At 36.7% G+C, this 20907-nt stretch overlaps 1 protein-coding gene across 24 annotated transcripts in view; it reads left to right on the plus strand.

Moving 5' to 3' along the window:
• Nucleotides 1–20907, plus strand: part of LOC139123108 (protein FAM13A-like) — a 93169-nt gene that overhangs the window by 23899 nt on the left and 48363 nt on the right. For 14 of the 24 annotated variants that reach the window (XR_011549580.1, XR_011549582.1, XR_011549583.1 and 11 more), the window contains exon 1: nucleotides 17115–17331. Coding sequence is in view for 14 of the 24 variants with exons in the window: in XM_070689100.1 (XP_070545201.1) it covers nucleotides 17176–17331 (156 nt within the window). In the remaining 10 variants the exon portion in view is untranslated. Of the gene's footprint in view, nucleotides 1–572; nucleotides 709–796; nucleotides 917–17114; nucleotides 17332–20907 lie in introns of those variants that run through there. The other 10 variants (XR_011549586.1, XR_011549588.1, XR_011549589.1 and 7 more) reach the window with 3 other exon arrangements.

The following is a 20907-nucleotide window of genomic DNA, read 5'->3' on the forward strand; positions in this document are numbered from 1 at the left end:
CCAGATCATACTTCTTATAATGACTAAGTCATCTCCCAAAATCTGTTCTATAATTTTGTTTTATTAAATTTGAATGAAATATTAATCCTCCTTCGCCCAAGTTGTATTTATTTCAGATGCTTTGTCTATGGAGCCTTGTAGAAAGAGGATTAAGTTTTAACTCTATATAGACTGAGATAGAATGGGTCCTAGTGTTAAAGTCATACAGTAGAAGGTATTGTTGAGCTATTTCTCATGATTTTCTAAAAATTCATGAGATTGTACAAGGTATAACATGCGTATTGGTGTATGTTAATGTACTTCACAATATGCCCGCATTCTGTAGTTGAGTTCTGATGAATAGAGTATAAATCAGATTATCAAGCAAAACCAGACAAGCTTTGCTAGGTTTCTATTTTAGTTTTGATTAGTCTAACTTTTATTCATATTTTTTATTGTTTCCCCATTGTGTATTCTGTATGAGTGATGGGTTTTGGACTGTCGGTAGTGTGTCATTTCTTTCCTCCAAGTGATGCAATATGTTAGAACAACAGGTATATGCGTTATTTACCTCACACACCACATGATTATGTGCAGTTGTGAAAACGTTTTGCACATGCGTACATTTAAGTTCTGTAGTCCCCAACAACAGACAGGGATGGGACGGTTGTGTAACACATGAACAGGATGTACATGTACAGTTTACTGATATGTATCAAGCTGTGATAGGTAGATGACATTTTTGCCATTTCATTTGGAACAGTGCATAATTCAAAAATTGGACGGGATGTTTCAATTTTTATTTCTCATGTTCCAGGTTTCATTTTGCATAATTGTGAATAAAGAGGTACTGGTGTGAGCTGAACATCTGGGCTTGGTTCACGTTATGCGACGACCTTCACGCAACGCGTCCCATGCAGTGAATAAAAGCAAACAGGTAAGCTACTCTTCATCTTACCCAATGCCATCCTTCGTTTCATCGTGTCATATTGCAATAATCAGTTTTATAAAACACATTCATTAAAAGGACATTCTGGTCACAGTCACAATCACATGTAAAGTAGCTGGGTTTTAGCGCCTTGTACTGTGCATTTACATGTATGTGAGAAAAGAATTTGAAATTTAAAGGTTTGAAATTACTGGAATCTTTTAATAGATGGCCACAAAATTATAGAAATGCCTGCCTATGACTTTTGTCACATGAAATCAACAGAGTAAGCCTACATTTTGATCTGTTGATTAAAATTAATGAATTCATTCATTAATCGTACCAGGGAATTAAATACAAGGCCTTACTTGCAGACTCTCCCATCCTGTGATGCTATAATCCAGGTCCAGGAACTGTTCAAAATATTTGTTGCGAGCATGCTTTAATCATAGGTGCATCAGTACATGGAGTATTTGTACGTATAGGTTTTTGTCATAGCTGTACTTTGAAGTCTGTTGTGCAAAGAAATATTGTCTATGACAGAACCTTTAGTAGCAACTTTAAGAATTGCCCATTGTGCTTCATAAAATGCTGCCAATGAAATCAAGAATATAGTTGGTGCTTTAGAATATCATATGATAATGTCTTCAGTCTTTCGGCACCCAAAAATCTGAATAAGTGTCGATCAAAATTATATCAATTCGTAACATTAATGGGTGTGTGCGTGTGAAGTACATCCATGGAGCAACTTCTGAAAGGGAAGTCCATTTCCTGAAAAGGTCACTGGGTCAGCAAACTTCCAGCAAAGGTCACAGGGGAGGCCTTACAGATGCTCCACATGTACATGATGAAATTGAAACCGCAACAGGACTCTGTCTGTAATCAGGATGGCCATCACTAAGAGATTCAGGCTGTACATACTAAAGTGCAAAATGTAGATGTAATTAATGTATCTGTGTATACTTGACTGCAAATTGTGTACATTGAGCTTCCAATGGTATCCTGAAATTTGAAAATATGTACATGTACATGTATATGAACTGTAGACACTGTCAAAATAATAGGATATACACACATTAGCTGCCTACATGTATGAAATAACCTTATCAGATATGTTATATACTTTTACAAAATTATTTTGTGATTGCAATAACGTTTATTGTAAATAAAATGAGTGAAGGGTTGTCATGAGCGATTTAGTAGATTTCTTTTAGCTGTAAAGCTACACCTTGCACAATTAACATTACAGTGAAATTTACACTTCAACTTTGAACTTTGATATTTCTTGCAAACAAGTCAATTTTGCATGTAATGGAATCCAAAGCCCGTCCATGTGGACACATTCAGAATACTAATGTGAACAGAATCTCCATTCATCCTAAGCCATAGCGAAATATTCCCAGCATTTTTATCTATTATGTGCAAAGTTCACGTAAATACTTAAGCTGTCAGTGAATGTCATTTGAATTTTGTGAGCTCTGAGTCAGATAATTTAGTTCAAGATGCTCCTTGAATCTACAATTATTTTGGTGTCAGACAGAAGAGAGCCTTGATATGATATGTGTACCTATAATCTAATAGTAAATGGGAAAATTGTCAATTGCGTCAGATCACCAGGCCGTGGAATGAGCTGTTTTCAAGTACTAAAGAGCTTGGCATTTAGCAAGCAGTTTTTCTTTCATTGAGTGCAGAAAACTGCTCTTGACACAGTGTCAACACTATCACAATACCCACATTTTTCAGACCTTATGTTTTGCTGTCAGAATTTTTTGAAAGTTTTGAGGTTAAAGTTACAGTACTTGGCCTACAATACTGATAGAAGGATTCGCTAATACACAGTTACTAAACATAAAAAACAAAATCATCAGATGGTTTTTGTCATTTATTTATTAGTTTATTTATTTATTTATTTATTTATTTATTTATTTATTTACCTAATATATTTTTGTTTGTTTCTGTATTTTTATTGGTTTGTTTTTGCGTTCTCATCCAAGTATTACAAAATTGGACAGAAGGCCGTTATGCTCAAAGAATCATTCTCATCGGTAGCCTGTCTTCATTCTTCAGCAAAGAGATCACAGTAAATGTCAAATCTGTAATTGTCTTTGTCACTGTATATTTTTGCGTGGAACCTTGATTTACCGCAAGGTAATAATTATGCCGAGTAAAACTGAAAGAGAAAGTCTTAAACTTTTTCTTAGACTTTCTTTAAGGAAACTTTCAACCATGTGTTATAACTGTGGAGAAAACAGGGTCACTGACTTGCCATGCAAATTTTTGGATGAAATAAACAAATCACGGAAAATTTACTGATGTTGTACTTTGAGATGGAGGCTATACCCTGTGTTAAGTCTATGTGTTAAAAATACTGCATTTTCGATATTCGCAGAAACAAGACAGTAAAAACTTCCTGTACTGTACAGGCTTGAAAATACATGTAAATGAGCTCACACAAGTGGCAGACCAGGAAAGTATATTGTGGAACTTTGAATGTCTGAACAGCTCTAGACTGACTCTCTCTCTCTGTTATTGATGTATAATGGCTCACCTGCTACATGTATTTCAGTAGAATCATTTACAGAATATGTCCACACCTCTAATAGATAATACTTCCTTTTTGAAAGTACATGTACGGTATATGCAGACTTGAGGGACTCTTCTTTCAATCTAGTGTGGTCCATGGGGTACAATTTATGCTGATGTGCAACTTTCTACAGACAGTCCTCATTTATCATTCTCACTTCCTCTCAGCTAACTTGGTTAACTATGGAGGGCCACGCATGTTGAAATTAGCCTCTCAGATTTGACTGTGTGCTGCCTACATGTAAACATTAATTATATCACAGGGTCAGTTCAGGTACAATGTATATTGTATGAAAGTAAATGGCCTGAAATTTGGAAAGTTAATCTTGAACTTGGTTGTTTCAAAGTATGAAAATTGAACTCAAAAACGAAGACTGATTTTGTTTTAATGATAAATGTGCATTGAAGGAGATATCATTGAATGAATACTGGGGCTATCTATCCCTTACTGTCATTCACAGAAAACGCTTGAAGTTCATGTTTGGGAAGAGCAGCGTTATTGAATCCCTATCCAAGTCCATGATAAATAATCTTTATTTCATGAAGAAAGTAAAATAACATTTTACAGTACAAGCTTCTAACTCTTTGTGAAATTATCCACCTCATTTTCACGTGTTTGTTTCCTAATTAATGTAGGTATTTTTATCGTTTATATAAATGTTTGTTTCAGTGTAAATAGGTCACTTTCCATTGGTATAGAGAGTCCCGGATAGCAAAATTAATCACTGAGTTCTGCTCTCACTGTGAATCAAAGTGATATGAAGAATGTGATAGGATTTTGTTAATGATGATGGACAGCTGTGCTTTGCATTTGCTATGAATAAGCAAAGGATGCATCATTTCATATCACTTTGCTGCCTTATGGCGCACTTATGTTGTTTGTATTTTCCAAATGACAGTAAATCGTTGATTGCCAGAAGAATGTTGTCATTCCAGCCGTAAAATTTGATATGAGCGCAGTTTAATTTACCCATAACACTGTGTAATGTTATTGTGCTACATACTGGTACGGATGCACACATTCTTCTTAATATTTGGAAGTAGGTTTAAAATTCCACTATGCTCAGTCTACAGTAATATATGATATGAAACAACTTTTCTTCCTAATGGATTTTTTAGTAACATTGTAAAGTTTTATATTTCCTCATACAGAATTATAAAATACATGAGTTTCTGTTAATGTCATTGTCATACATATTTGCAAGATCTCTCTCTTTAAGGGCTTGTATAGTATATTCGGTGGGAATTTTCCCAGAAGATCCGATGTATTCTCAAAGTAATGTTCCCTTAAATAGACCCTGATTAAACTTTCAATATTGCACAGTGTAATAATAGATCGCATTATCTTGTCGTTTTACGGTCTGACTGTCTCAGTATCGTCACTGTAAAGTAAGAAGATCGCATGTTTTGGTTATGGGCAGGATCTAATGACTGTGCTTGGTATGAAGACGTGATCAGCCAGCAAAACATAGCATTCCTGGACTTAAATATGTACATGCAGCGTATTGCTACATGTAATCTTAACCAACATAGTTGAACCCTGTCGTCCAGGTCACTGGTAACAGACACAATGGCATGGCAAGGAACCTGGCCATACCAGACAAGACAGGAGTCGGTGTCATCTTGGAAATCAAGCCACATGGGGCAGATCTTGTGAACTTAGCTGCTCCACTGAACCGTTATTACAAATAAAGGAGGTACATGTATGCCCATGCTTACAGGATATCGAAATCAAAATGATAAATATTTTCGGTCTGGTTTGGCAGAAGCTGATATGGTTCTACAGATTCATACCATATTGCAAACCCAGCTGTTATTTCCATTCATAAAGCAATGAATGGTTATGAAATGTTTGCAGTACTCAGTCAGTTTCATTTGCCTATAAAGTGAAATCTAGTGGTAAAACTCATCAGCATGCTACCAGTACCCAGTAGTGGTGACTCATTGCAGTGGATTTAGTACACAGTAGAGTGTTATCTGGTGTGAATCCTATTGACAACATGACATTTTGTTGATCTGCTTTGGGTGTTTACGTTACAATTTACAGCATTGAAAATTCTTCATATGAATATCACACTCCGTCAAAAGGACATAATCCATTATGTTGGTGCTGCCAAACATACCAAGGTGTGTTTTTGCCTACAATAATACATGTTACATACCAGGATAATTATATCAATTATGTACTGTACTGCATATGCTCATAGAGAATTCATGTACAAAACTTTTATATGAAAAGATCGTGTATATAACGTGTAAACACTCTAGAGACAGATTAATAGATGTGCTGCTATAAGTAAACAAGTAAATTGTCATAATCCTAAGCTAAAGCACGCTGGCTGTGCATGATGGGTGTACTTTGTGTCAGTGTATGCAGTCATATGCCATCTAAAAAGATATCTTGTGTAATGATTGAGAGTGAACAGTATGAGAAAGCACTGTCATACCAAAGCAGAAAAAATTATTTGCTGTGTGTAGAGAACTGCCTGCAACTCTGGAGCACAACCCAATGGGAATTTCTCCAATAAACAGGATGGGCCCGTGTGGTTTGATGGTATGTGCATGATGAGTCAGCGACCAGTGTTATTTCCTTGAGATAATAGTGTTTCCATCCTTCTTTTCCTCAAAGCATTTTATTCCATCCCTTGCTTTCGTTATTGCGGGAGGTCAAACCTCATCAACCCTGCCGGTGCTCTCTCTGGGTTGGACAAATTGGAAATTTCCTGCTGTAGGGCAGTACTGTATGTTGATACGGCAATCTGCAATCAAGATAAATAAACCTCCATCATCAGTACATGTATCCATTCTGTATATTATGTACTCAGGTCTCTCTATCAATTTGAACCTGCCATGTATCTAGTCCAGAATGACCCTTGAAGTCCTTGTTTTCTCTGCATGATGTAATCATTGCTGCTCATCACTACATGGGTATGAATGCTAAGAATACTTCTCAGTCCAGCCGTGTGTAAAGGCTTTTGCCGTCTCCACATACATGTACGCTACATGCTATCCCTACATACTGTACTGTATGTTGATTTGATTACAACTGTACCGGTATAGGATTGCATGATTGCCACAATGTTAATGTACCTTTCAACTTGTGAGAAACATTAGAACCCCAATCAGAGGCTGATTTTTTAATAAAAAATCTTTGACGGAAGGCACTCTAATGTGAGGTTCCAGCAGTTCATTAATACAGCAAAGTGTAGAGAAAATTAGCCTCTTTTGGATTGTTACCGTTCCAGTGTATGAAATATTATAGACACTTTCTCTAATTGTTTATAATCTGAAGGGAAAGCGTTTACCCTGAAGCTCTCAGCAGATGTGCAAACGTACTATGCCTCTAAAAATAGCATGACTTAATGATAACAAGTAATAATTCTTGTGAAATGATGCATAGATGGTTTACTACCCAGTGTAGTAGATCTTAACACAAAGCTAGGGCAAACCATTCCACGTGTACAGCATGCTTTACTTTTTCTATCAAAAATGACATCTTCTTTATGACATTAAGTTTTTTTTCATTTTACGTAATACATAGTAATTTAATTCTGGAAGTACATCTCGCATATCATTGACAAAAAATGGTCGACTCTTTTGCTTTTTTTTCGATTGAAAAACGAAAGTACATGAATGTTAATCCCATGGAAGCAAATTGTTTGGTCAGTAGTAAGATATTGCTGACGTAGCAGTTAGAGCTCAGATGTATTGTGCCGGATCACAGAAGGTTAATGTTATGAATGTTTGATCAACCATCATATCGATTAATTACTTAATGAAGTATTGATCACAAACATCTCTTTCCACCAGTAACCTTCACACTCATCCAAATTATGTTAGCTTCATTAACCATAGCAATAAATCTGTAAATAATTATAGCCAAGACGGAGTCAGCTTGGACTGTCTGTTGTGCCACGCAACAAAGTAAACGCATTCACTGACGTTTTTTTCAGACAGAACGCCATCAAACAATCGCACAAATCAAACAAAAGATTCAATTTGTATCCTTTTTGTAACAAATAATTACGTGTGCAGAATTTCTCTACAGACGGATTAATTGGAAACACACTGAAAACATTCATCATTCCAGCGAGATATACATGTATACTGCAGACTGTAAAATGAAATGACAGAAAAACCGCAACCGTCTTTCTAGGGTTACCTGGTTCGTTCTCAGGAAAAGGACCTATTTCCCAGGAAAAACTACATGGTCAAATAGCCAACTTTGCGATAAAAGCCGAGGCAATCACCAGGCGTAATTTCCATTACTGCGCGAAGGACAGCATATTGTTTATTGTCCTCAAACAAATGCCTGAATATCGGTCTTTTACATAGTCCGAAAACATACTCAGCTGCGTTGAAGTCAGGCGAGTAAGTTGGCGTGAAAATGTACTGTATTCCCATGTGATCTAAGAATTATGCCAAAAGTTCACCTCCACGATTGTGATGAGTTGGGCAATTGTCAACAATGACGACGTCGCCAACCATGAGCGAAGGAGTACCATCGTCCATTACCGAATTTGCTGCCTAGAAACATAGACAGTGGAGGGGGGAAGACTGTCTATGCTAGAAACGAATCAGTGTCAGGCACCCCATCCACTACGTTTGCATGACAAATGCCCGCATGGGCGCTGACAAGTAGATTCAGCGTTACATTTGGTTGTTTAGCGTACCGCTGTATTTCAACACAGCGAGTGCCGATAGCTGCATGTCCGTACAGGCTATTACAAACTCCCGGATAACTAAATCCTGATTCGTCAAAAAGAGAGAGTAAGAGATGGCATTCAATTATTGAGTCGATGGTGAAAAAATACGATGGGTTTGAGAATAAAACAAAAAATACGGTATACAGAAAGAGCTTGAACGGCGCGGTATCACGTTTCCTGCGCCCGAATCTACATAAACGCCCGATCGAGGAGGTGGTGTTAGCTTCAGCGAAAGTGGGATAGCGTCAACCGAGCAATCTCCGCAGCACGCAGCTCAATTTAGATTGCTGCCTTCGTATTGCCAGTACTACACACCTTATCCGTATTATGCGATGCCACCTTCATCACCGTACGTCTATTATCAACGTCCAGGTGAAATTCCGACAACAGCGAGCACACCGTCAGCGACTGTGACAGTGACCGACTCCTCCACCCTCTCCCACTAAACACATCAGCGACTAGTATCCGTACCGATGAATGGTTCCCACCCATTCCCAAAGAACCTCTATCATCGTATCCACAAACACCTGGAATGGCAAGGAACACGACTGGTATTGCCAGGCTTACGAACTTCTTGACATTTTCTTGCATTTTCTTGTTTTAAAATTTTAGTGTTTCCATAGACGTTATCCATGCTTAGGGTCAATTTTTCCCTCAAAACGGAAAGCCTTCTTTCTGAGTTGGATAAAATCGTTGAAATATTGAAATTTAACTTTTTTCATTAGTTTTTGTTCTAGACATGGATATATTTATCTAACATCCATGATGAAATCAGCACGTTCAAAACAGTCCTGGTAACGCCAGCACGCCTTTTCAATAAAAAAGATTTCATGATATTTGCTACATTGTCTGTATGTTTTGTCTGTAATAAACGTCAGTGGCTACGTTTGTTTTGTTGCGCGGCACGAGAGAGAGTCCACGCTGACTCCGTTTTGGCCGTAATTTCATGCAAATTTTTAGAAACCTTTGTAGTTCTGCTGTACATAGTTGTGTATTATCATATTATATATTATGTATCTTGTAATTCTTAAAAATATTTCAACTGTACCCTGAAAATTTGTTCAAATTTGCCCCCAGGTAGCTTACGGTAAAAGCTCTGCATTTCAAAGTTAAAGACGTCATCCTGCTCTTTATGTACATGTCTAAATAAACTTGGAAGTATGATGGCTGTACATGGAGGTATCATGATTGCTTTTTTTGTCAACTGTCTCTGATTTGGAAGCCCTCTCTTATGCTACACATAGTTGCTGACTCAGCGAAATTATAGGGTTGTAATTTGCTTTAATTGAACTGTTTCATGTGAAAGCAAAGCCATAACTAGCTTTTATATTCAAAGAAATCATATCATTCACTGGAATTTTCACTTTTTAGATTCTTTGGTATTTCACGATCGTTAATGGAATGCAGTGAAGGTTGACTGTGGTGGCAGTCAGCAGCTTGGCCTAGTTTAGACAGGTAATGGATCATTTGCATGACAATTACGCAGACCTTGGAGAGATCAGCACAACTGTTTTTATTATCCCATAAACCTTTATTGAAATGGCTTCATTGAAATGTTCGGGTTACCACCATGCGAGTACTTAAAGCTGTTCTCTGCCATGGTACAGTTATCTTTTAGTCAAACTGTAGTTGTGGTTGGAAGACAGACCATCTCATGCTGTACGTGTCTGTGATCTACATTCAGTCTCAACAGTTCTGTACATTTTGACTTTGAGTAAGTTCACCCTAGTGAAAAACATGTTTCGTACATGAACATCTGTATTTAACAAAATTGAAAATCCTCCCAGTATTATCCAGGCTCGCTAATCAAGATTTATGAAGCACATTTAGGTGACTAGTCACAGTAGAATAAATTTGCTGAATTTTCCAAGTACCTTCTTTTATAAGACCCTGTTCTACATAAGGCTTAATGAAAGGACAGTTATTTCACAGCCATATCCTCAGTACATGATTATAAATACATGTAGCCTGAGCAGTAATATTGCCCAGACTACCGGTATGTACATGTAAAATCAAAAATAGAGAGCTGGAATGATCAACCAACTGGACAGTGTGGTAACACCATGTACATCATGGGTACGCCCAGTGGAAAGATTACATACCAATATATCATCTCACAGAAATTTCCATGACATTCAAGGCTGGTTTAATTTCAGCACAATTTTTGTGACAGACTGATCGAAAATTAGTTGCACCATCTCTGTTTGAACTCCACAGGATTCTGTCCGCATAACTTTAACCTGCTGTAGAAGTACAGTGTATGGAATATCCCAGGCATAAATTTAAATTATTCCCTACAGATTTCACATTCACAGGTATCAAACACTGTGTGCCCAACATTTTTGGAATATTTGATTCTCAGTGATACTGCTAGGTTTTGCCTCAGTCATGCAAAACCTTGATTTCAGCAAATATCATATCGCTACAATTCTCTCAGCCCTGTGGGTGTCTCACATTACATCTATCCAATTGCATTGGTTCATAAAAGTCTCAATGTGTGTGGCAATTCAATTTGGTAATATTGTTTTTTACTATGTCCTGAATAGATAATTTCCAATTTTACTGCTTTATCAGCAAGGCTATTAATTTGATGGATAATGATAAAACAGCATGCAATCAAGAAAACCGCTCAATTTTATCCCAACTTGATTGACATAGGGCCTTCAGTGTGTCCATAATTCAGCCTTCTACAGAGATTATTTACTTTATGTTATACATGTATGTGTAAAGGACAGTGGCAATAGAATTCTAACATTAAAATCTTTACAGTGTGTGCATTGACATGTACATGTATGTGTCATCAAGATTCATTCCTCCCATCTTTCCATGATTTTGATGGTAGAGCACAATCTAACAACACAGCCTTAGGATCCATGCGTCATACAAACTGAAGAAAAAACCTTCCAAATTTTGTCTCACAAGGGTGGTAAAAATAGTAGATCTCTCTGTTGATATTTTTAGAGGAATATGTCACATTATGGACAGGAAGGCTTGTCTTTTGGCTATATCTAATGTTAGATCATGGCCAGAAGGAAGTGTTTAGCTTCCGTAAAGAAACTGTGTTCAAAATTTCATCTGCCAATGGTTGAAAAACTAGAGGTTGACATGTATGTGTACATTATGGACAGGAAGGCTTGTCTTATTTCTCCCAGCTAGTGTGAGAACCCGAAAGAAGGAATTGCTTAGCTTCTGTAGTTTCCTCCTTACAAAAAAGCCAGGTAAATGTTACAAGGTCGGTATGCCTGTTTCCATGGAGACTTGATGATCTCCTTTGAGTTGTGTGTATATTACCTCTTAGCTACATTCATTTGAATAATAGCGTGGAAAATATCAAGACTGCCGTGAAGCGTGACATGATCAAAAAAACACCCATGATGCAACTGTCTGCTGAAATCTGTCATGCTATGTTGATTTCAAACAATGGTCTGTAAGTGATGGCTCTTGTATTTGTACAGTAAATGAAGATTGGAAAAAAAAAAGATTTTTGTTCATGAAAGTACGAAATCTGGTTTTGATATTTTGAAATTTTGTGATGTATCATCTGCAATTATGGGTTGTGTTGAGGAAATATTTTCCTCTAGAAGATCACAAGTCAGCAACTGATAATAAGCACATTCAAAAGCTCCTTCAAATGAGTATAGCTGACATCTAAGTAAATTCACCAAGAAAGAACCAGTACAGCACATTCATCCCTAAACTGTAAACATACATGTATTCCATCCCTAAGTTGGAGTTAAGGATAGAGATGTGGTCAGGGTAGGTGTCAATTAGGTAAAGATGGAAGGTGGGGGTGGGGGTGGGGATGGTTACTGTCCTCGAACCAAAGGAGTCCACATATGGTTTCTGCATACACCAGTACACATAATAACATGTTTTTCACACCTGGTCCAGCAATTGTAATTTTATTGCTTTTTTCCTCTTATGAATTATAAAAAGTACAATGTGAAATGATGATGGTTGGTATCAATTACATGAATCAACTGCGTAATCTAAAAACTAATTCTGTGCCATCTGTTTTTTGTGGTCTGCATGCATAGATAAATGATTGCCTTTAGTTAAATACATATTTTGTGTGATAATCCGTCATAAAAAAATGCCCTGTACAATCTGTGTATAGCTAGACACTGCTGGAAGAGAGGTGTTGTTGCTATGATAGAAAATGTGTATTTACTGGTGAGACAACAGCGTATTTTTTAAAGACTTCAGGAATAAAGATCAGAGGTTGATACTAGATGCCTCTTGTCCTATTTTTTGAATTGCCGATTATATTATATTTAACTCTTACTCTAAGCATTTAATCTTGAAAGCAAGCATCCTAAAGTACAATGTAATACATTTTTCAACACATGACTAGATATTACTGAATCATGAAAAAGACACTCCCATCCACACTATGAGCCAGATACTCTGCCTGGTATTATTGTCACCTCATGGGGGCGCTGTAATTTCAGCTTACCAATGCTGTGGTATTGTGCAGCTGTACTGTATCGCGATGACAGCCAGGGCCTCATATGTTATAGTGTTATTCTCCTGTTCAGTAACAGAAAGCTTTGATTTAAATTCCATCAGATTTCTGCAGTTTCTGCATGAAATGGTTTTGAAATCATTTATGTTGTGTTTTTCACAAAGAGTGATAGATTTGTCAGTGTTTGAAGCATGAGAGGCACGTCATGTCCCTGTAAATTTCCTAGTTCTAGTATGCTGAAGGATCAGCTGTTTTCTCTAATAGACTATTTCCGTGGTCTATGATGTGATGCGAAAGTCTTATTCCTGTGATTGCTGTGATTTGTGAGTTTGATTGGAGTACTTGAAATTCAGCAATTCTCTGATTGTGAGGTCAAAAGTATATCACAGAAAACAGAGGTGTATTACCTCTTGTTGTTATGTTACTTGAAAAATCAGAACTCTAAAATGGATTGTCCACAGCTAATTTGACTTTGATTCTGAGTACAGATGGTCAGGCAGAGGTGATCTTAAATTGCAAATAAAATTGGTAAAGTGATAAAAGATAGCACTTGTACATGTACCTCTGCTCATTTAAAATTGAATATCAACACAACAAGCAAAAATATTCAATGAAGCCCATATGTGTTGTGATTGACTAAATATAACTGATGACTTTGACTGAAAAGTGATATAATTTAAAATGAATCCAAATTCTTTGATATCAGTACAAAATCTGTGTTTCCATGGTAATTTGACCCAGCTCTTTGAAGGAATTTTCAAATCAGCCATTTTAGCACTGATAAGTGTATTGGCAAAGCTGACAGTGTTGTCGTTAAGCTGTCACACCTACTATCCATCACTCAGTTCCGTTCTCTATCCTCCACTCTCTGTTGAAACAGCACAGTTTCAGAAACTGTATTCATTTGACAGAACAATACACAAGTATTCAACTGACTTTCACAAATTCTTTAAAGTCTCTTCCCATGAAAAGATGTGCTTTGTGTGTAGACATCTCGTACATGTAGCTTATGATGGTTTTCTCGACGTCAGACTCAACCTCTGCCCTCAGGGTTAACACAACCCACCGGTTCTTGTCAAAGGAAGCCTCTTTTCATGGTAATGTTGTATCGCAATTGATTCGCTTTTCACTAAATTCTAGTAGCTTGCAGACGGTACATATATACAGTACTTGAAAGATTCACTGACAGCCCAGTTGGTGACAAGAAATTCAGTGTATCGGTGACAATTCTGCTGACTGTGTCATGTTGTTTTGTTTCCTCTATTCCAAATAAATGTCATTCTATTTGCAAATCATATTTCATGAAAATTGAAATAAATTTACAGTGTAGTCGTTTTCTTTTTATTAATTTAATATATTTATTATTTATATACAATACTACGATAGTTTGTACAATTGCACAGCGTCTTCACAGAAATGAATATTTTTTTGTAATCAACCACTGCATGTTAGGAGTATTCACATTTCACATGCATCTACCAATATTTGACACGTCATGTTGATTATGTGCATCACAGTCCCTCTATAAATAGAACAACTGTGTGTGTATACATGTTACACACTCTACTGATGACTCTATGATGTGCGTAGCCCTTTTACAACTTCAATTTATCACACACTCCTTGAGTTATATGACTTAGTAGCACCTCCATAGAGGGAAAGGGAGTTTAAAACCGTTAATTGCGCATGAGTGAAGTAAAAAATGATTTGGCTATTGATAGATAACTTTCCTTGTGTGCATGTTTTCCCAGAAGTAGCATGGTAGGGTTGACTTTTTAGAGCCTTAGATCTCAGAGTTCAGAACTCGGAGCCCTCTGAGGCTCTGAGGGTAGAGGGCTCTGATGCAAATTTCCTAAGAGTGTAGAGCACGCAATCTCAGGGCCTCTGATGTAAATCCCAAATTACCGGTATGGTAAAATATAACTGTAAAAGTAAGTTTCATTCATATTAAAACTGTATAATATTGTACGAAAATGGAGATGTGCTTTCATGCTGGCCGTGTTGACCTATGAGATTTCACTGTGTATTTGCCAACAATTTAGTGGGCCAAATGCTGAGAATAGGAAAAGCCAGAGATATCTCAAATGAGGAAAAGTTTATTCTTAAGAATAATTAATGTATTGTGTGGCCTTACATGCAGTCCATCTTGATCACAATCAGCCTTGAAATATTTCACAGTACTTCATTTTGCCGCCATTGCAAAACACCTACCAAGTGATCATCCTTTCTTCATTTGAGCAAATTTATGATATATTGAAGTTCCGTTGAATGGAAAAAAGGTTATACAATCATTCAACACGTACATGTACCATTATAAGTGCAAAGGTGCATGTACTAGATGCACTACATTTTCTTCACTGAGCAGTTTTTGTATGGCCAGTGATATGCTAATGTTAGAAGTGGATTGAGGATGTACATGTATTGTGTTGATGTTTCAGTTTCAACCAAACCCCTTACAAATTTTCAAAGAAGTGTATCGCAAAAATGATATTTTGCAATTGTATTAAGAAACTGGACGCAAAGCTCCGACTGAATTATCAGGTTTATATCAGAGGCTCTTAGGCTATGCTCTGTGCATGAATCTGGCTCAGAGCCCTACCACCTCTCAGGGCTCTGAGATCTGGAGCTCTTAAAGTCAACTCTGCCAAAGTACCCTGGGTAACTAGTTCTGTTTCTGTTTGTGATAGCTTTTTACAGCTGATATGGTACATTGAGCAAGAGACAAATATAGTTTAATACTGGTAATGCAAGCCAGGGACCAGACTCATAAACACTTCTCTTGTGTGTAACCAGGTCTTTAACTCTCTCCGCTGAACTGTGGCTAACCTCAGGTATCATGTTTGTGCAATTGGTGTGAAATCTAAACCTATATGTTGATATGACATACATTTCCTTTCCCTGCTAAGACAGCGCGGGGTCATGGGTCAGTCCTGTGGCACCTGATGTAAGCAATGTTTGATAATTTGCATGTTAAGAGACAAGTAGGAGAAATTCAGGGACATGGAAAGATAAGAAAACGAGTGAATAATTGAGAAGGATGATTTACAGTTCAAATGTCAAAGGGATTTTTTTAAAAGAAAAACATAATCGCCGACTATGATCCTGTCTTACTCCATTTCAATAACACATTTAGAAAAGCTCTATGAAACTTGATAGGTTTTCCAGGCTGGTGTTGAGATAGTAGGGGGTGATGAAGTACTCAATTCCTGTTGGTCTTTGCGGAGTTGTTTGTGCAAAATTGTTGACCCCCTGACCTAGATGTGACCCTATCTGCCACTGTTAGGAATGGGGGGTTGGTTTTTGTGGCTGGTATGACTTTCCATGTGGGGAGCTACGTCCAGGCTCTTTCCGTTCTGTTGGCTTTGATCCAAGTGACCTTGTGAGGAGACATGTGGTTTTGTTTTGGTGTGAGGCATGGGTTTCTGGTCAGGTTGCATAACTGTGTCCCTCAGAGAGCATTAAAAATCATGGACCTCTCAACCAATAAGGTGGCTTATATTGGCCAAACTTTAAATTTTCATTGTTGAATGGAAATCATCATTTCACAATCCTTCATGAACAGAAGCATTGCAATAGAAGTAAATATTGTGGCATAGTTATTACACTTAAAGGTATACTGTCACCTGTTCCAATTTTGCCACAGTTACCATGGAAAGAGAAAATCTAACCAATCACATATTGTAAGTGGGTGGCCACTTTTAAAAACAGTGCCCTCACATGGGCACGCCCCTTTGACTATATATGGGCATATTTAGATTACAGGTGACTGTATACCTTTAAGAGGCTTGTGTTCCAAATTTGTCATTGAGGAATTGCTATTCATGATTTGATATCAGCTGGTATTGTTTTGCTTTTGCAAGTAAAAGCTCAGTATGCTAACACTAAGCTTTCAGTGACAGTGAAGATTTAACTTTCTACTTTCACAATTTTTGACAATAACATTTTCAGGTATCCTTGTACAGTCAAATGTTTTATTTTGCTGTGTCAGGTCACCAGCAAAATGTGAAATTTTCAAGTTTCCTTCCTCATCATGCAAAGTGTGTCAAAATTCTGTATATACGATATCAGAATATGTCATTCTAGTGCACACTATATTTCATATGCATCAACGATGATAACACCAATCAGTGCTGCAGTCTTCATCAAATGACAGCAAGTGTGTGTTTGTTTCTTATGATGACTTTCACAGAGTAGAGCATCATGAACTATTCTATGTGTACTGGTACACTAGCTGTCTGTTGTATATTCTTACCCAAATTCAAAGATATTGTCAAAATTTAAATATTACATATCAAATTGTAAACAGAAATTCATGTAAGGTTGCTGGCTTGTGTGTTACCAACATGTCTATAGCTGCTGGCCATAATATTAATGTTTTGATGGTTGTTCAACTAAAACTTTCTATGGTGTGGCCGGCATGTATTTAGGGTATCAGTGCATATATTATCATGCAGTTTGTTTTGAAGCTGGCTGTGCCATGTGTTCAAGTTAAAGGTTCCAACAGCTACTGAGACATGAGAATACTGCAGTCTGTCCTGAATTTCTTCAAATCCGTCATTGCGATTTTTGTGAAGATCGTGTCGGTTCCATTCCTTCCGTTGAGTAATCTGACAAGTAACAGCAAGTCACCTTGTCAAGCCAGCGATGATGATTACCCAGAGGAGCAAACTGTAAGCTATGAGTATGACTGGAAGCAGCACTCCAGTACCGTACATGCACACTTTGTCAACACTGTTTATCGTGTTGTCAATGTTGTCTTTATTTTCTTTTTCCCCATACTAACACATCCTCTTTTCTCTGTCCTCTTTTTTCCCTAAATGCGCACATAGCTGGAAGTCAGTAAGTATGCACTTTTTCAAAAAAATGTTTTGTCTGTCTTTCCATTTGTGTAGTTGTTACCAAATCAAACCTGGAATTTCAACAGATTAGATAATGTAACAAGCCTGAGGAAAAACTACTATTTTCCTCAGGGTCACATTGACAGTACTGTCAATTTAATTTATTCGTGAAATTTTTCCAAAAAAATGGAGAGAAAAGATATAGTGGAAGTGTGCATGTTGTACAGTAGGAAGTGTTTGTTTGTCAGAGGTTTCCACTTCCAAGAGGAAGCTTCTCAACTTACAGTGTACGAGTGATGTCTTGAATTAATATTAATCTACATCACAAACAGGGATATGTGTGTCCGAGATCTGCTTACATGCGTGACTGAATAGAGTTGCAGCATAGTTTACCTGCCAGCGGTAAGCTTTGGATACGTGCAGGTGTCAAACTCAGACATAGAACAGATCAGTAGATGTACCTGGATATTATTATGATTACATGTCTGTCTCATCTTTGTATTTTTGGTTAACTATTAACATTTTGAGAGATTTATAATAGTATCAGTATGTGAAGTTTAAATATTGTTTATTGATTGATAAGATGTCATTATTTTATCTTTAGAGCTTCAATCATGCTTCTTTTAAGAAAACAAGTGAATAGTTCTTTTATATGCACTCCCAAAGATAAGAGAAAGATAAACATATAATAGACACAGAAAGTATAAATCAGTCAGGGTTTGATTTTTCCTCTCAAGAGATCTGCAGTGTTATCAGTGTTCTGTTTTTTCTCAAAAGGAGTATTTCATGGCCATTTCTAGTCTGTATGCTGTGTATAGACATGCTCTCAATGCCATTTTATTGTTGTTCATATTTCCCCAGTGTCAAGTAGCATGTAGAAGTATTGTGTATGTTCAGTGATAAGTTACGTTAATTCTCTGATTAATCCGCTCTCTCCGAGGAGGTTAGTCTTCACAATTACTACTCTCAATTTAGTTGAAGGTTGGTTTAATTTTCCACAAACCAGCTTATCAAAAGATCAACATCTTTCACAAGTACTGTTATATTTGAACAAGTTCACTTGTCAACTCCCATCAATTGGCCGTGTTATGGTACTGTTGCCATTTCGAACATGGATCTTTCAAACATGTGGGAATGTGATGTTCAGAAAAAAAGAATCATCAAAGTTAAATGTGTTGAAAAAGACTGATATGATATATAAATTACTGCTAGTAATTTGTCAGTGTCTGTTAAATGTATAATGCTTTCACACATCAGTAAAAGGCTTTAAAGATAAATACATGTACATGTACCTACGCATTAAACTAGCGACCTTTTTAGCTATGGAGCAGAGATTACACGCACAAGTTCTGAAAGTGTGAGTAATTGAAAAAAAATGTTGTCAGGAAAATCTTATTAGACTAGTACTATTTCAGAGAGAATGGTTTGAAAGGTACATGTATCACTAAAAGTTTGAGAGAAATCGGTTCATTGTCCTGGACCCATGCTGGGCCTGACCTGTATCCTTGAGTGTATTCGTGATCAAAGAACCTGAACAGGTGAAAACAAAGAAACAATCCATGCATGAAAGATGACTGATGGTTTCATTTTCACTGTGAAACAAAGCATGCTTTTCCTGCAGGTTATGGTCGTTTTGAGAGCTATTCATAATCCACCCTGAATCAGTTTGCTCTTCATGATATTCTAGTAAAAACATGAATTTTTATGATTTCATGCGATTCTTTTTCATAAGTGAACGTCTATTTTGAATTACTGTACCATTCTTTGATCTTTATATTTTAGCCTTCTTGAGGGGAGGGGTCCATTCTGTCCTCTGAAATCAGTCCTACTGATTTTTTTGGTTCACTGCCAAGACCATCAGACTTTCATTTATCCTACACGGTAGTGATATCAAGCACAACTGTATTTATTGCACACCGTGTGCATTAAGTATTTTTCAAGGTTGGATTAAAAACATGAAGTTCAGTGCTCTTTCAGTGGCGTGTCATTTGGTAATCTTTCATGATTGGCGATATCCAAATGGGACTATTCCAGAGTGAAATATTACACTCGGAGTACTGCAGTGTTCCAAGGAATGCAGATGCGGAAGTCATGGCATAGTGGTAAAAACAAATCCCTATGGACAAACGCATGCACAGGAATACACATATTTCTATGAATGTTTGTACATGTGCTTTTGTTTGGTCAATTTGAATTTCAAGTTTGACCTATACCAAAATAACAGAGATTATATATAATTATGCTTTCTGTTGTAAATTAATTTCACTAAAATGTAATGCAGATCTCATGAGTGTCAATGAATGCATCCTTATTTGCGTTCAAACAAATTTTTCTGGGGGAATTTTTGTTTGCCAGCAATATCATACAATAAATTAGATCATAAACACTTACCGGTATATGATTTTCAATACCAGTGAATCAATTGTTTTCATAATATTCATCAAAGAAGTTAAAAAATAAATGAAATATTTTTAATTTGTGCAATAAAGTTGAAGGGCCAGTGATTTTTTCACAATTTTTAATTTAATGGCAGTTGTAATTCTTTTTCCACTTCCCAAAGCATGCTAAAAGACCCAACATTAGGCTTGTCAAGACATCTTTACTTGTAAAATACCCTGTTGTTGTTTACACTTGAATTCTAGTCCCAACAGAAATTCACTTGTAAACAATAATAATGCAATCTACACATGTCCACACTGAGTTGACAAGCTGAATACTGTGTATCTCTACGTGTTTTAGGGAGTAGAACAAGAAACTGTTGTTAACATTGAAAGAAACAAACCAGAGGAAAAAATCATCACAAGTTATAGCTACATGTATTGGCCCTTTAAAAGTACTATGATGTGATGATATATGGGCAATTGGTAAGAGTTGTCATTAAAAGTCTGGATTGCAGCTTCCATTCCGTTATTATGTACTCTTTATGATTGAACATATTTATAGTAAATTATATGCATTACTGTATTATCTGTAAATATGATATCCGAAAACACATACTATCATATCAGATGTGCCATAAAACCTGTGACCTTTGTGTGTAACAGTAGCAAACAAAATTCCTGTGGCGTACACACTGATTTTAATAATAGTCATAATATACCAGCACCTGTACACAACTGGTATTTAGGGAAAGAATGGAGAGATAGTGAATTTTATAACTTCTAGGAAATCGTTGACAAATTTACTGATGTCATCAATTATTGAGATCTGCTTTTACATTTGTAGATCTGTGCAAAGAGATAATTTTCAACAGCTGCTTCCGTTGCTTTCCTGAACAGTTCTGCACGTTAAAAAACATTTAGAACTTAACAGTGCATTGAACATGTAAAAATTCTAGCTCTCACAGATTAGGCTGTTTTTCATCCAGTTATATGATACTTCTAGATACAGAAACACCACTTTCAAAAC

Source organism: Ptychodera flava, chromosome 22 (genome assembly GCF_041260155.1).
Source record: "Ptychodera flava strain L36383 chromosome 22, AS_Pfla_20210202, whole genome shotgun sequence".
NCBI classification, from domain to species: Eukaryota; Metazoa; Hemichordata; class Enteropneusta; family Ptychoderidae; genus Ptychodera; species Ptychodera flava.